We start from the raw sequence: 16,162 nt of genomic DNA, 5'->3' as shown, positions 1-16,162 counted from the left end.
AACCCTGTGGAAAGTGCACAGCTGTTGAATTCTCCAATTAGACAAAAACTCTACACCAAAATCCGAAATTGACCACAATTTGGAGACTGTCTGCCATTTAGAATTCACCACCTGTGTTGTTTGCTCGTACTTTTTGATGTGGCGGTGGTTATTAGCAAGTAAATTATTTTGGTTAATATAAAACTGTAATATGCTTAAACTAAACAGCTGAAAAGTGTAAATAAAATAAAGAAGCACCATAAAGGCGCATGTGATATACACATTAAAGTAAATGCAATGTTTCGTGCGTGTTAAGATTTTAAAGCGACCAGCTGTAATACCAATACCAACAAATTAGCACTAGTGTTCGAAACAATTTTTTGCGTGTTTTTTTTTTGTGTGAAAAGAATTACAGAATTATTGAAAACATTTAAATTTAAGTAGTAATATCCAGTGCATTCTATTAAATTGTTATAAAATCCTCAACAATAAATAAACCAACAAAATGACGAATATGCGACCACCAAACAAAACTATACTCCTCAAAGTTGTTATTTTGGGAGATGGCGGCGTTGGAAAATCTTGCCTAATGAATCGCTTTGTTCAAAATCGTTATGATGAAAATAATTTTCATACAATTGGCGTTGAATTTATGAATAAAAATATTGATGTGGATGGCGAGAAATATACATTACAGGTAAGTCAAAGAGAAAGCTCAATAATTATTATAATAAGAGGTTTATCTGATTAGCCTCGACGTGAAGGACTTGTTATTCGATAATTTAAAAATAACATATCTATAATCACATATTAGATGGTCACGAAAGCGTTGAACAGGAAACTTCAATGGCATTGAACGCAAACCGATAGTCAAAACCCAAACTATGTATGCCTTCATGCTATTGACTAAAATACCAACGTATGACTGTATTTGCATTTCAATGTACCTCATATTAGCTTGATTTGATCAGGTGTGAGACTGAGGGATGTCTTTACTGTACCTTGTTTTAACGTAGGTGTACAATGCATATCTATGTTAAAGTTTTTATTTGTATGGATGTATGTATATGTATATTTACCTTAACGGTGATACAGTCATAAGTTATTCAGCGAGTCAAAAAATCTAACAACAACAGGGGGTTAACTTTGTTTATTCATCTCACATTTATGATTTGTATAAATACAATCTAGCAAAGTAGGAAGCAGCAGTTTAATAATAAAGATGAATATCTAAATTTCTGCGAAACTAGAGTATGTATTGGAATACTTTCTGAGCCGGAGTGTCTTTACGGGAAACCGATAAAATATTCAGTTTCAACAGGCGACCTCAAGTTCCTCATGACATTAGGCGGTGGGGGGCGGAATGGCCTAGAAGGTTAAATGTGGTCATATTAAATCGGTCCTGAAAGAATTTTTGTTGTTGTAGCACTGCTTCGCCCCATCCAATAGGCGCGACCGATCACAATTGTCATCAATATCCTCTAACGGAAGTCCAAGGAAGCTTGCAGCTTCTACAGGGGTGGACCATTTTAACCCCATTCAAAATCTGCCGAGAGGGTCGGACTAGTACGTATTAACGGAACGTACCGGATCTATATCCACCATCAGGCCATCAACATCGATAACACTGTCCAAAGCAAAACCAAACACTTCCTTAAACCTGGAATCAAACCTGCGTCGCACGCATGGTAGTTTCAGTCGCCAGCCTCCGTGCTGCCCCCAGCGGGTTAGAGGGCTTAGAATATACACGATGCAGGTATGACTTTCGTATGAGGCGACTAAGATACCTAAATGATTCTAGAGGCTGTGTAGCGCAACTCTTTCAAAGAGCTGCCAACACAATTTATAGCTTGTTGATGTTGTTGTTGTAGAAGTGCTTCGCCCTATCCAATAGGTGCGACCGATCATAAATTGACATCAATGTCCTATAACGAGAGTCTAAGGAAACTTGCATTTTCAACGGGTGGACCATAGTGAGGGAATTTATAGCTTCTCCAACCCTATTGTCAATCTCACCTACCCGTGGCGAAAACCTGTTTCTTAACAGCCAAGGCTCTGGCGACCTCAAGTGACTCATGGAACTAGGGAGTGGGGAGATGTTCCGGCTTGTACCTTAATGGTGCTTGTGACCGGATCTATATCCGCAAAGGACCATCAACATCGATAGCACTCCTCAAAACCTTGCAGTATGTTCCTGAAACAACAACTATTAAGGTACTAGCACCAAAATCTCGGGAACGATTTAATATAACCACATTAAACCTTCTAGGCCATAGCATAGCCTACTAAACATGACCTCTCTGAAGTTGGCAAGACAACTTTTACGGGGAAAAAAATTACCTATTGGGAAAATTGCCGTGAATTTGCCGTAATTTATCCGTGAAAGAAAAAAATTTGCCGTGGCCATATTTTAGAAAATACAGGGTGGTACGCCAACTTCACGTGAAGTTAGCGTGCCACCCTCAGAAAACCACCTTAGAGACCAGCTAGGAAAATAATTCTTGCACACGAATTTGCCGTAAATTTGCCGTAGATAAGTGGCATATTTTATAAATTCGAAAAAAAAAAAATTCAAATTTTTTTTATGGTGCACCGCCAACTTCACGTGAAGTTAGCGTGCCACTTTTCGAAAACCACCTTAGACACCAGTTAGGAAAATAATTCTTGCCGTTGAATTTGCCGTAAATTTGCCGTGAATTATACGTGAAACAAAAAAATTTGCCGCGGCCATGTTTTAGAAAATACTGGGTGGCACGCCAACTTCACGTGAAGTTAGCGTGCCACCCTCAGAAAACCACCTTAGAGGCCAGCTAGGAAAACAATTCTTGCACACGAATTTGCCGTAAATTTGCCGTAGATAAGTGGCATATTTTATAAATTCGAAAAAAAAAATTTCAAATTTTTTTTATGGTGCACCGCCAACTTCACGTGAAGTTAGCGTGCCACCCTCAGAAAACCACCTCAGAGGCCAGCTAGGAAAATAATTCTTGCACACGAATTTGCCGTAAATTTGCCGTAGATAAGTGGCATATTTTATAAATTGGAAAAAAAAATTTTCATATTTTTTTATGGTGCACCGCCAACTTCACGTGAAGTTAGCGTGCCACCCTCAGAAAACCACCTTAGAGGCCAGCTAGGAAAATAATTCTTGCACACGAATTTGCCGTAAATTTGCCGTAGGTAAGTGGCATATTTTATAAATTCGAAAAAAAAATGTTCATATTTTTTTTATGGTGCACCGCCAACTTCACGTGAAGTTAGCGTGCCACCCTCAGAAAACCACCTTAGAGGCCAGCTAGGAAAATAATTCTTGCACACGAATTTGCCGTAAATTTGCCGTAGATAAGTGGCATATTTTATAAATTCGAAAAAAAATTTCAAATTTTTTTTATGGTGCACCGCCAACTTCACGTGAAGTTAGCGTGCCACCCTCAGAAAACCACCTTAGAGGCCTGCTAAGAAAATAATTCTTGCACACGAATTTGCCGTAAATTTGCCGTAGATAAGTGGCGTATTTTATAAATTCGAAAAAAAAAAATTGAAATTTTATTTATAAAATATGCCACTTATCTACGGCAAATTCGTGTGCAAGAATTATTTTCTTAGCAGGCCTCTAAGGTGGTTTTCTGAGGGTGGCACGCTAACTTCACGTGAAGTTGGCGGTGCACCATAAAAAAAATTTGAAATTTTTTTTTCGAATTTATAAAATATGCCACTTATCTACGGCAAATTTACGGCAAATTCGTGTGCAAGAATTATTTTCCTAGCTGGCCTCTAAGGTGGTTTTCTGAGGGTGGCACGCTAACTTCACGTGAAGTTGGCGGTGCACCATAAAAAAAATTGAAAATTTATTTTTTCGAATTTATAAAATATGACACTTATCTACGGCAAATTTAAGGCAAATTCGTGTGCAAGAATTATTTTCCTAGCTGGCCTCTAAGGTGGTTTTCTGAGGGTGGCACGCTAACTTCACGTGAAGTTGGCGGTGCACCATAAAAAAAATTTGAAATTTTTTTTTCGAATTTATAAAATATGCCACTTATCTACGGCAAATTCGTGTGCAAGAATTATTTTCTTAGCAGGCCTCTAAGGTGGTTTTCTGAGGGTGGCACGCTAACTTCACGTGAAGTTGGCGGTGCACCATAAAAAAAATTTGAAATTTTTTTTTTCGAATTTATAAAATATGCCACTTATCTACGGCAAATTCGTGTGCAAGAATTATTTTCCTAGCTGGCCTCTAAGGTGGTTTTCTGAAGGTGGCACGCTAACTTAACGTGAAGTTGGCGGTGCACCATAAAAAAAATTGAAAATTTATTTTTTCATAAAATATGACACTTATCTACGGCAAATTTAAGGCAAATTCGTGTGCAAGAATTGTTTTCCTACCTGGTCTCTAAGGTGGTTTTCTGAGGGTGGCTCGCTAACTTCACGTGAAGTTGGCGTGCCACCCTGTATTTTCTAAAACATGGCCGCGGCAAATTTTTTTGTTTCACGTATAATTCACGGCAAATTTACGGCAAATTCAACGGCAAGAATTATTTTCCTAACTGGTGTCTAAGGTGGTTTTCGAAAAGTGGCACGCTAACTTCACGTGAAGTTGGCGGTGCACCATAAAAAAAAAGTTAAATTTTATATTTTCGAAATTATATAATATGCCACTTATCTACGGCAAATTTACGGCAAATTCGTGTGCAAGAATTATTTTCCTAGCTGGTCTCTAAGGTGGTTTTCTGAGGGTGGCACGCTAACTTCACGTGAAGTTGGCGTGCCACCCTGTATTTTCTAAAATATGGCCACGGCAAATTTTTTTCTTTCACGGATAAATTACGGCAAATTCACGGCAATTTTCCCAATAGGTAATTTTTTTCCACGTAAAAGTTGTCTTGCCAACTTCAGAGAGGTCTAAACATGTGTGTGATACATTCATATTTGTAACAGAATTCAGTTCTAGTAGGTGAGGTTGACAACTGCTGTAATTCCGATCATAAACCCCTTGAACTCCCATTCGATGTACATAGCCAGTTGCAAGCCCAGCTCAAGACTGGATAGGCCGTGAGGAGTTCGGGGTTTTGCGCTACACAACCCCTTGGTATTGTAGTCACCTCTTACGACAGGCATACCTACCGCGGGTATATTCTAACCCCCTAACCCGTTGGGGGTTTAATTTCATGCCTCGTGGCTGACCTACAGAACTAGTGGAAACCCTTATATGAGTTTGCCGGGGATTGCCCGTATCGATTTAAATGTATGAAAACATTTATTTCAAGCAATTTTTAATTTTATAATTTATTTAATAATTTGGGAAAAATTTAAACAACGTGACATCAGGACGGACAAGGAGACAGCTGTTTCGATTATACCTTGTAAATCTCTTCAAAGCCTTTTCTCCCGGGAGTGGGAGTCGAACCCGCACTCCTACGATAGTTGAAATGGTTATAAACGCATTCAGCTACATCATGCCTTGGTTGTTGTAAAGTTTTTCCCAATTGCCTTCTTACGCATATATTATCTTTTCACACATCACATAATTCGTATGTAGTTATGTGTTAAAGTTATGCATGTTTGTAAGGCGGTTTTCAGAGAAACTTGGTATTTTTTGTTGTTGTTTTTGTTCTATTTATAGAACTCCAACGAATTAACCAAATGTTGCCTACTGTTATTAGAATTTCATATCGCAGAACCTTGGGTTTAGACGTTGACCCTCCTGGAAGACACGCGTAAGCCCCCAACCATTATGACAGCCTTATTGATTTTAGTTTTTTCAATTGCAATTGAAATAGCACACATATTTTGTAATAAATATATTTCCAACAACAAAAAAGTTGCATTATTTCGTCATCGGTCGGCTACCTTTTATGTTGTCAATTACTTGAACATTTGTGATATCCTATCAGCTCACATTGATCTAGCTCGATATATCGGCTGGACATTACACAATAACATAAAAGCATTTTGGTGTTTCTTTTGAGCCGGTAATAGCATGGTCTATTAGTATATAATTGCTGTTGCACGTCTGTAATTTCAATTACGACTGTAGTTATTGATATATGTACGTTTTGTTTTCTCTCTTAATAGTATATTGACAAAGATATCTTATTTGTTTATTTCAGTATGTAAGTATGTATCTAAACATGTAAGTTGTTGTTGTTGTTGTTGTTGTTGTAGCAATGCTCGCCCCACCTAATAGCCGCGACCGATCACAAATTGTCATCAATATCCTCTAACGGGAGTCCAAGGAAACTTGCCGTTTCAACAGGGGTGGACCATAAGGAAAGGGGTGTTAGAGGCGTTGGTTCCACATTACAATTAAAGAGATGGTTGGTGTCATGTGGGGACACATTGCAAGCAGGGCATACATTTTGTATGTCGGGGTTGATTCTGGATAGGTAAGAGTTTAACCTGTTGCAGTATCCAGAACGAAGTTGAGCAAGAGTGACACGCGTTTCCCTGGGGAGTATGCGTCCCTCTTCTGCGAGTTCTGGATATTTTTCTTCAAGTACTGGATTCACCGGGCAATTCCCGACATAAAGGTCCGACGCCTGTCTATGGAGTTCACCAAGGACCTGCTTGTGTTTTTCCGCTTCATACGGCTGGGTTCTCAGGTGCCGTATTTCCTCAAAATGCTTACGGAGATGACTCCTTAGGCCCCTAGGCGGTGCTGGTTCGTCAATCAGATGTCTGTTGGGATGCCCAGGTTTCTGGGTATTCAACAGAAACTGTTTGGTCAGCATCTCATTTCTCTCCCTGATGGGGAGTATTCTCGCCTCATTATGCAGATGGTGTTCTGGGGACATAAGAAGACAGCCCGTGGCGATTCTGAGAGCAGTATTTTGGCAGGCCTGTAGTTTCTTCCAGTGGGTGGTTTTTAGGCTTGGCGACCATATGGGTGACGCGTAGCACGTAATCGGCTGACTAATTGCTTTGTATGTGGTCAAGAGCGTTTCTTTATCTTTTCCCCAGGTACTGCCAGCAAGGGATTTGAGGATTTTATTACGGCTCTGAATTCTTGGAACAATTGCGGTTGCGTGCGCACCAAAATGTAGATCCTGATCAAACGTCACACCCAAGATTTTGGGGTGTAGGACAGTCGGTAGCGTAGTGCCATCGACGTGGATGTTCAATATGGTCGACATTTGGGGCGTCCATGTTGTAAATAAGGTCGCGGAAGATTTAGTCGGTGACAATGCCAGGTTTCGCGAGGCGAAAAAACTGGAGAGATCAGGGAGATAGCCCTTTATTTTATTGCATAGCTCATCGATCTTTGGGCCTGGGCCTGTGGCCATTATTGTGCAGTCATCGGCGTAGGAAACGATTGTGACTCCTTCCGGTGGTGAAGGTAGCTTAGATATGTAGAAATTAAACAAAAGCGGGGATAGGACACCACCCTGTGGCACCCCTTGTTTAATTCTCCTTTGTTTTGATGTTTCGTTTCTGAATTGCACCGATGCCTGCCGACCACCCAGATTAATTTAAGACATGGGGGAAGGGTGGACCCTTCCAGGTCTTGCAGTAACGAGCCATGGTTGACCGTATCAAAAGCTTTTGATAGGTCTAACGCTACGAGTACTGTTCTATGGTGGGGATATTGATTCAAACCGCAATTTATCTGGGTGCTAATGACATTTAGCGCGGAGGTAGTGCTATGGAGTTTTCTGAAGCCATGCTGATGAGGGGCTAGCTGCAAATGTGCTTGGAAATAAGGGAGCAAAATGGCTTCAAGCGTCTTTGCCACTGGCGATAGGAGAGATATCGGTCGATATGACTCACCTACGTTAGCTGGTTTCCCAGGCTTTAGTAGCGGGACCACCTTGGCCATTTTCCATTTCTCGGGTATGACAAAGGTCTCGGGTAAGTCCTGAGTAAAGGTAGATTTCACCATTTGGGTGATCCCGTAGTACTCCCTTGCTAGTTCGAAACCATTCCATATACCTCTTGATTTGATTTTGGACTCTGCAGGTGCTCGAATTTTTGATGTGTGTGCATTACTGCTGATGGTATGGGAAAACTCAGAATGTAAGCGTAACAAAAAAGGTAGGGAGAGGAAAAGAAGGGAAACGTTCAAAACCCGCAATCAAAACTGGAATCGATACCTCAACCAAATCCACGACTTAGAAAAAAGTTGGACCGAAATCACAACCGAGATTACACCCCGAGTCGAACCCAGTTCAAACCCAAGATCGTGTAAGGATCAAAACAAGAGCTGGAGCCATAATCGAAGCCAGTTAATAAGACACAACCATAACTGAAATCGAAACGAAAGCAGAATCTGAAAATACAATTAATTCAAACGGAACTAATATAAAAATTTAAGCCTAGGCCAACTAACAGAAATCAAAGTGTAAATGAGAATCAACTAGACAGAAACAAGTTATTAATTGAAAGATACATAGACGTTCCGTTCTACGCTTGTAAGAAAGGAAATATTTGCATCCGACCAGATTTCTATTTTATGCTGAAAATTGCTACCCGTTACCTTAGCCTAAGGTATAGGACTGCATTTTACCATCCTTTCGACGTTATCATGCTTAACTGACCTAAAAAAATGATTTAGATGAAACTCTCCACTAAAAAACAGTATTAAGGGCAGTTCCAGAGAAGACGTTATTGAAGCAATCATTATGAAGAAAACAACAATCAGCTGTAGTCATCTCTTCCTCCAAGTTACTTTCTTGGTCTCAACCTACGTTTCTTCTATTTCACTTTGAAAAAAGCGACGGATGCGTCGCTATGTTGAGTGACCTGTCAAAATGCTATCAGAGGCCACTTTAAACATCCTATCAAATAGTAGAGAAGGTTGAGTCCCCTACTGGAGTACCGTGTAGTGCAATTTTTGAAAATTTACAAAGTTTCAAATTTCTTTGAACCCTATATTTTCAAAGACAAGATTATTTATTCCAGAATTGACAAAAAAAAAAAAAACATGTTTGAAAAATCTCTACAAAATTTCGGAAACGAACTATTTTCTAAATTTCTATATAGGAATAGTTGGTACAAATTGTTTTGTAGGTACTTTTTCCAGCTAAGGGGTCCTTCTGAACAAATTGTGAAATTGAAACTATTGGTGAAACATAAATAAGCATCTAAGCATATTCTGAATAATACAACAAATAAAAAAATATCTGTGAATTAATATAACGAGCCTGATCCGTGCGCATCTTGCGCGACCAATATAAAAGGTCTCTTATCAAATATCAACAGAAATCAGCTGTTCTATTACTTACAACTTGCGCTGCCATATAGCGTATAATAGCACTGGCATCCAGCGTACATTAGCAACTGTCGGTAATGCAGTGCAAACAATCACAATATTGTCATAGTACAAATAGATTTCTTTGTGTGCTCAGAATCGTTTATTTTTAACAAATTATTTTAATAAAATATAGCTAAACAAAAGCACTACGACCAAAATTGCCCAAAGCTCGCTAATAGCCCGAATCTCCCTCTTTACAACCAAAACTTTATTTACAGATCTGGATTCCAAATAAGAGCGAAGAAGTAGCCCGTACATAAAAACAGCAATTAGAAATAATATATATGATGATTAATTGCACACGTTCTATTTTCAACTCAGAAAATAAATTCGCAGTTAATTTGATTGTACATTTCTTGTGAATTTTTAACACAGAGTTGTATTGAACATATTCGCATAATTAATGTTAATTCAGAAATATTAGATTGGATAGTACATTAGTGTGATCCTTAAAAAATCTAAAAAAAATGGTCTTCAATCTGTTGTTTTAAAAGCAATTGTCAAATGTTTATGGGAGTAGTGGGGGGTAATGGGGATAGTTAAAGTCCTTCAGCTGATGTGAATCCGGTCGCTCCAGTGCTAGAATATTCTGGTTTGATGGACGTGTCGCGTAGCGGTCTAAGTGCAATAATTTTAACTTTTTAAGTCGCTTTTTTTTTAAGTCGCCATAGAGTTATTTGAGATTTGACTCCAGTGCGACACCAACTTAACTGGCCCCAGTGGGTTAGGGGATCAGAATACACCCGCGGTAGATATGCCTGTCGTAAGAGGCGACTAAAATACCAGATTCAAGGGATTGTGTAACGCAACCCTTTAGGTTGCCAGCGCAATATATAGCTTCTCCGAACCCAATTGTCAACCTCACCTATCCGCGGCGAATCCTGTTTCACTAACAGACGAGGCTCTGGCGACCACAAGCTCCTCATGGAACTTGGGGGTGGAGAGGGGGGAATGGCCTGAAGGTTTAATGTGGCCACATAAATCGTTCCCGAGATGGTCGGGCTAGCACTTTAATGGTGCTGTGGTACCGGAGCGTACCGGATCTTTATCCGGCAAAGGACCATCACATCGATAACACTCCCCAAAGCCTTCGGGGAGCAACCTTATCGCTACAACAACAACAACAACAACCAACTTAACTGTGTAAACTTAGTGTAAGCGGTATCTTCTGAATGATCACCCTAATGTGCATAAGTATTTTTGTACCTACATATGACTATATTCAATATTAATTAATTTAAGCGAATTAGTAATAACTCAATCCACAATATCCGCAAAAAAAATAAAAAAATAATAATTGGTTTAATTTATTTAAAAACCTAACAGAATTTACTAATCTTTAATTGGTATAAATACGCTTTTAGATTTGGGATACAGCTGGCCAGGAGCGTTTTCGCGCTCTACGTACACCTTTCTATAGGGGTTCTGATGTTTGCATGTTATGTTATAGTGTCGATGATCGTGAGAGTTTTCGTGGACTCAAACAATGGCGTAGAGAGTTTCTAAACTATGCAGATGTGAAACCTGAAAAATTTCCATTCATCGTAGTTGGTAACAAGGTGAGTATTTAAGAAACAATTTTAATACATAATTTTTCTCAATTTATATGTTCCAACCTTCCACAAACAGCTTGATATGGCTACCAAATATCGTCAAGTCAACTATGAGGAAGTAGAGCAATGGTGCAAAGATAATGGTATGACTTGTCTCATTGAGACATCATCTAAAGCTGCTAGCAATGTAACAGATGCATTTGTAATGGCTGTGCGCCAATGGAAGCATATGGAACGTATAGCTGAAAATGAGTTACGTCAAAATAGCGATACAATCGATTTAACGCGTAGCATACGTTTAGCACAAAATCGTTTTTGCTGCACAGGAGGAGGTGGTGGTAGTGGTAGCACAACATCAGTCGATGCTGAAGAAGAGGATGAATCTATGCGTAGTAACAATAATGGCAGCCGCCCATCACCATTGAGATTTATGAAAAGGAACAATGCGGCTGGCAGACAAATGCCACCGACAAATTTTCAACTATAAAGAATTCCATTACCAGATAAATGTAGCGTGCTTTTATTAGTTCCAAAACTTCATGAAGCTTAGCACTACGAAGAAATACAAACAAGAAAATGTTATGCCGAATAACAATGGATCTGATAGTTTATACCAAAGGAAAGCTATTTAATAGTATTAAGCGCTAACAGTGAATGCAACAAAGAACATTATATAAATTTAAAAAATGTAAATAAGTATTAAGTCTGTATGTAATGAAGAAAAATGTAATACTTGTACTAAGTAAAAGTTCTCATAAAAAGTTGGAAAGTAAACAATTTTTAATTCATAAATATTTACACTATTTACAACATATAAACCAATACACAAACGTAAACTACAAAGGAATTATTTAGCTGTTTTAAGTACTGTAACGAAATGAAATTCCATACAACTAAATTGTATAATTATAGTTTTAAGTGAATTATTTTGCATTGCAGCAACCGCATTGAGTATTATCATTGAATTTTTTATATTTAATTATAAGTTACAATATTAAGGCAATTAATACAGTGTTTTATGTTAATTTAAAATAAGGACCAAACGAAAGTTAAATCATATACAGATGTAACACAAGATTTAAATTTTGGAGATATGGAATACTTTTTCTTCCTGTAGAGCGATAAAGAGAATCCGCGAAGGTTTTGGGGAGTTTTACGAAGTTGATAGGCCTTTGCTGGATCTTCATCCCGTACGTTCCAAAGAGGTTGTGTAACGCAACTCTCAATGGCTTACCAGCGCAACTCATAGCTTCTCCAACCCAATTGTTAACCTCACCTAGCCGTGTTGAATTATATTTATTTAGCAGGACCCCAGTTCCTCACGGAAGGAGGGGACTGGATGACCTTAAAGTTTCATTGAGGTCATATCAAATCGGTTCCCAGATAGTGGGTTTCGTTACCTTATTTTTATTTATTTATTTATTTGTTAGTCTACAAATTTTACAATTAATCAGACTAAATATGAATGAATGAATGAATATAAATGCGGATTACGGTGTAAAATTAACAAGCATACATAGTGAGCAAAATTATATTATAATATAAGTATATACATATATTATTGAATCAGTTGTCGGGATGGACTGTGATGCCGAGCAACGGAATTGATTATCAGTGCTGTCGGAATGGACGTGATTTCGAGCAGCTGATGTATATTTAACACACAATAGTAGGGCTGTGATGTGTGGGAGGTTGGAAAGGACGTGATTCCAAGCCATTTTTCTGATATGTTAGAAATTAATATATTTCAATCAACACGAAATAAATATTTACATTTAGTTTCTGTTGTTCTGCCCTTTTCCAATAGTACGTAAGAAATATTAATCAATTGTACTTCATAAACCGAATAACTTGATATTGACACCTTTTTATATTCAGCTGAGCAGAGCTCACAGAGTATATTAATTTTGTTCGCATAACGGTACCCCGTAACGGCATAAACTAATCGTGATAGATATAGACTTCTATATATCAAAATGATTCGGGCGAAAAAATAAATTTATTTAGCCATGTCCGTCCGTCCGTCTGTCCGGTATCTTAATGAAATTTGGTATTTAAGTTCCTGGGCACTCATCTCAGATCGCTATTTAAAATAAACGAAATCGGACTATAACCACGCACACTTTCGATATCGACAATATCGGAAAAGAGAAAAAGTGCGATAATTCATTACCAAAGACGGATAAAGCGATGAAACATGGTATATGGGTTGACCTTAGGACGCAAAATAGAAAATTAGTAAAATTTTGGACAATGGGCGTGGCACCATTAGGTAATTAAAAGTTTTGCAAGCTGTAATTTGGTTGCTGAGTATGTAAAGTTCGGTTACACCCGTACTTAGCCTTCCTTACTTGTTTGTTTTAAGTCCAGAAGGTTACTATTGAAGTTCAGAAAATTTGGAAATATAGCTCAGTAACTAAGTAACTTACCATTGAGCTTTTCTGAACCTTAATTGTAATTATCTGAACTTCAGTTGCAATTCTTTTAACTAAAACTAAAAACAGGCTTGTGTTACATCTGTATATCCGCATCTAAGTGGAGATGTAATTATCTCGGCTGCAGATTCCAAAACACCCTATCTCATTCGAGAACACCCTCAACTTCAGTAGATAATATTGAAATCTTATATAGAAGCAGTATTTATTTTCTATAAAAACAGTTGGCCATGGCAATTTTCGAAAGCTCTACAAAGTCTCCAACTCTTTCAAACCCTCTATTTTCGAAGAAAATGCGTTCAATATTTCTAAACTACAACATTTCTGAAAAGTCTCCAAAATTGTGATATAGAAAATTCTGAGATAAAGCCTTCTTAAAAAGTATACTGGGATAGCCTGTTTTCGAGCTGGCGATAGAGATAGATTTATACTTCACTCAGCCGTCAATATGATAAAAGGTGTGACATGCGGAATTTTTTTTGAGATTGGAGACTCAACTCATTTATTATAACTACTATTTTTCTAACTAAGCTTGAGGCTTGACTCAAGTTTGAGGTAAAAAAAAGAGAAGAGAAAGTGGAAAGAGAAAATATGTTTGTAACTCATAATTAAAATTTCGAAAATTCAACCAATATTAACGAGATATTTTCATGATGGTAAAAAGTCATTGTATGCATATGTCCGAAATAGTACGATGAGTATTTCATCTATGCATGCCTTTATACATTTTCTCCCGGTGAAATTATACCAAATATTAGCTTGTAAGATTAGCACAAATTTAACCAATGCCTTATAATATCTTTAAGTAACTAGATCATTTTAATAAATAGCTCTAATTTAACTAGTGCTTTCAAAAACTAAGAAAAACCTTATAAATTAACATTTAAGTCCGGTCTTTCAGTGGTAGTTTAAGTTAACCACAGATTAAACCAGTCACTTTGAGGCGTGAACTGAGAGGACGTATGACGTTTAATGTTAATGGTCAAAAAAGCAAAGTTAATTTAAAAAATTGTATGCATTTAACCTCTCAGTAGAAGCCAACCCTGAGTTAAAAAGATATCTTGCCATTCTGCAAGTGTCCCTAAGCGTAAACAAATTGCATGAATAAAATTAAGACAGGTTTAACCAGAGCTTAAACTCAATTTAAAAAATTGGGACTTAATCCTGTCTAACGAATTTAGGGAAATTCCGCATATTCCAAACCTTCTGTTAACGTTCAAATCGCTAAACTGTTGAATAAATCACTCCAATATTCAGTATTGCAATATGGTATTTATTTAGTCTACTTGGGAGTAGTACAATTATACTTCAGTATCACGTACTTCACAACAGCGTGTTTAAATCAAACTGATTAGTTATTACTCAGCTGCTGCTTTTATACTCTCTGTTGTCTCGGCCGCGTATTTCTCCAAAAGTCTAGACGTTTCACCTTCTAGAACTCTTGTAGCTCATGCTTGGTTATCAGCTAAATACGTGTATATTTGTAGTTTATAGCCATATGCGTGTGTATGTGTGAGTAACTACTTCGGCTGATGACTACATATGTGTGTGTGAGAGATATCTCTTCGTCGCTTCTACATAAGTGTTGCTAGCTCTAATGTGAACACTCTTATATGGCTGCTTCATATTTTTGTTGTTGCGTATTTCGTACCGCACATGAATATATGTACAGCCTAACGAAATAATAATAAGACCAAAAGCTTACATGTCAGTCATCTCACAAAGTAAGTCATTCTCGAAAATTACGAAGACGTATGCAAGCCAAACCTTAATTGAGACAAAGCAAAGTCAACGCGTTTTTGAATGGGCTAGATTCTAGTTAGGATTTCAAACTATAGCGGCATTTTCTAAATTTAACCTAACAAAAACATAAAGCAAGTTCTGTCTATAAGGGTCCTTAAGTTAAGAGCTTTTGCCTTGGAAATAGATGTTCTGTAAAAGTGAAACTCGAATCGAATACATTACTCTAGACAAACGGATGTATGTGCTTTAGTCTTCTCTGAAGTATGACGTATAGTCAGGCCCTGTGGCTACGTTCTGGAAAATGCCGTAAGTGGTCGTAATGACTTAAAAATTTGCGTATAGTATAGTAGAAGGGAATGTAAAAGCCACGATCGACAAAGAGTAAACACCCCAGCGGGTTAGGGGGTCAGAATATTCCCGCGGTAGGTATGCCTGTCGTAAGAGGCGACTAAAATACCAGATTCAAGGGGCTGTGTAGCGCAACCCTTCAGGTTGCCAGCGCAATATATAGCTTCTCCAAACCCAATTGTCAAACTCGCCTATCCGCGGCGAATCCTGTATCACTAACAGACGAGGCTCTGGCGACCCCAAGCTCCTCATGGAACTTGGGGGTGTGGAGGGAGGGGATGGCCTGGAGGTTTAATGTGGCCACATAAATCGTTCCCGAGATGGTCGGGCTAGCACCTTAATGGTGCTGTGGTACCGGAGCGTACCGGATCTGTATCCGGCAAAGGACAATTACATCGATAACACTCCCCAAAGCCTTCGGGGAGCAACCTTATCGCTACAACAAAAACAACAACAAAGAGTAAATTCAGTTGCCGATAGACTTTCGTCCCCTCATTTCATTTCAATGACGGGTAAAGAAGTTGTGGCCAATAGGACAACAATCAAAGAAGCGGTCAGCCACTTCCTCTGCGACTGTCTAGTCATAGGTAACATCAAGTACCAAAGTTGAGGCCGTTTTGTGTAGCCTGATTTGGGGGCGCCACAAAATGTTCCATAAACGACAGCAGCAGGTATTTTGAGTAATTAAACGTAAAGGGTATAACATTCCGCCCAGGCAGCACAGTTACCAATTCTTATTACATATAATGTTTTGATGTCATCATTATTTCGCGGAGTGTATACAAGGCCTCATGCCTTTAGCTACACAGATTTGAAAATTTTGAAAACAAATCTCATACCAATTTTAATATTTG

General features: G+C 38.3%; 1 protein-coding gene across 1 annotated transcript; it reads left to right on the top strand.

Annotated features, from left to right (window-relative positions):
* The first annotated feature begins 102 nt into the window (after positions 1-102).
* On the top strand, positions 103-13,730 carry Rab9 (RAS oncogene family member Rab9). The gene is made up of 3 exons (XM_067764460.1): positions 103-676; positions 10,594-10,788; positions 10,859-13,730. The coding sequence occupies exons 1-3, from the start codon at positions 485-487 to the stop codon at positions 11,267-11,269; spliced, it is 798 nt and encodes a 265-aa protein (XP_067620561.1). The 5' UTR covers positions 103-484; the 3' UTR covers positions 11,270-13,730.
* The last annotated feature ends 2,432 nt before the right edge of the window (positions 13,731-16,162 follow it).

This window comes from Eurosta solidaginis, chromosome 2, assembly GCF_040869045.1.
Source record: "Eurosta solidaginis isolate ZX-2024a chromosome 2, ASM4086904v1, whole genome shotgun sequence".
Taxonomy (NCBI): domain Eukaryota; kingdom Metazoa; phylum Arthropoda; class Insecta; order Diptera; family Tephritidae; genus Eurosta; species Eurosta solidaginis.
Note: the sequence above shows the minus strand (reverse complement) of the source record. Positions and strands in the feature narration are given on the sequence as shown.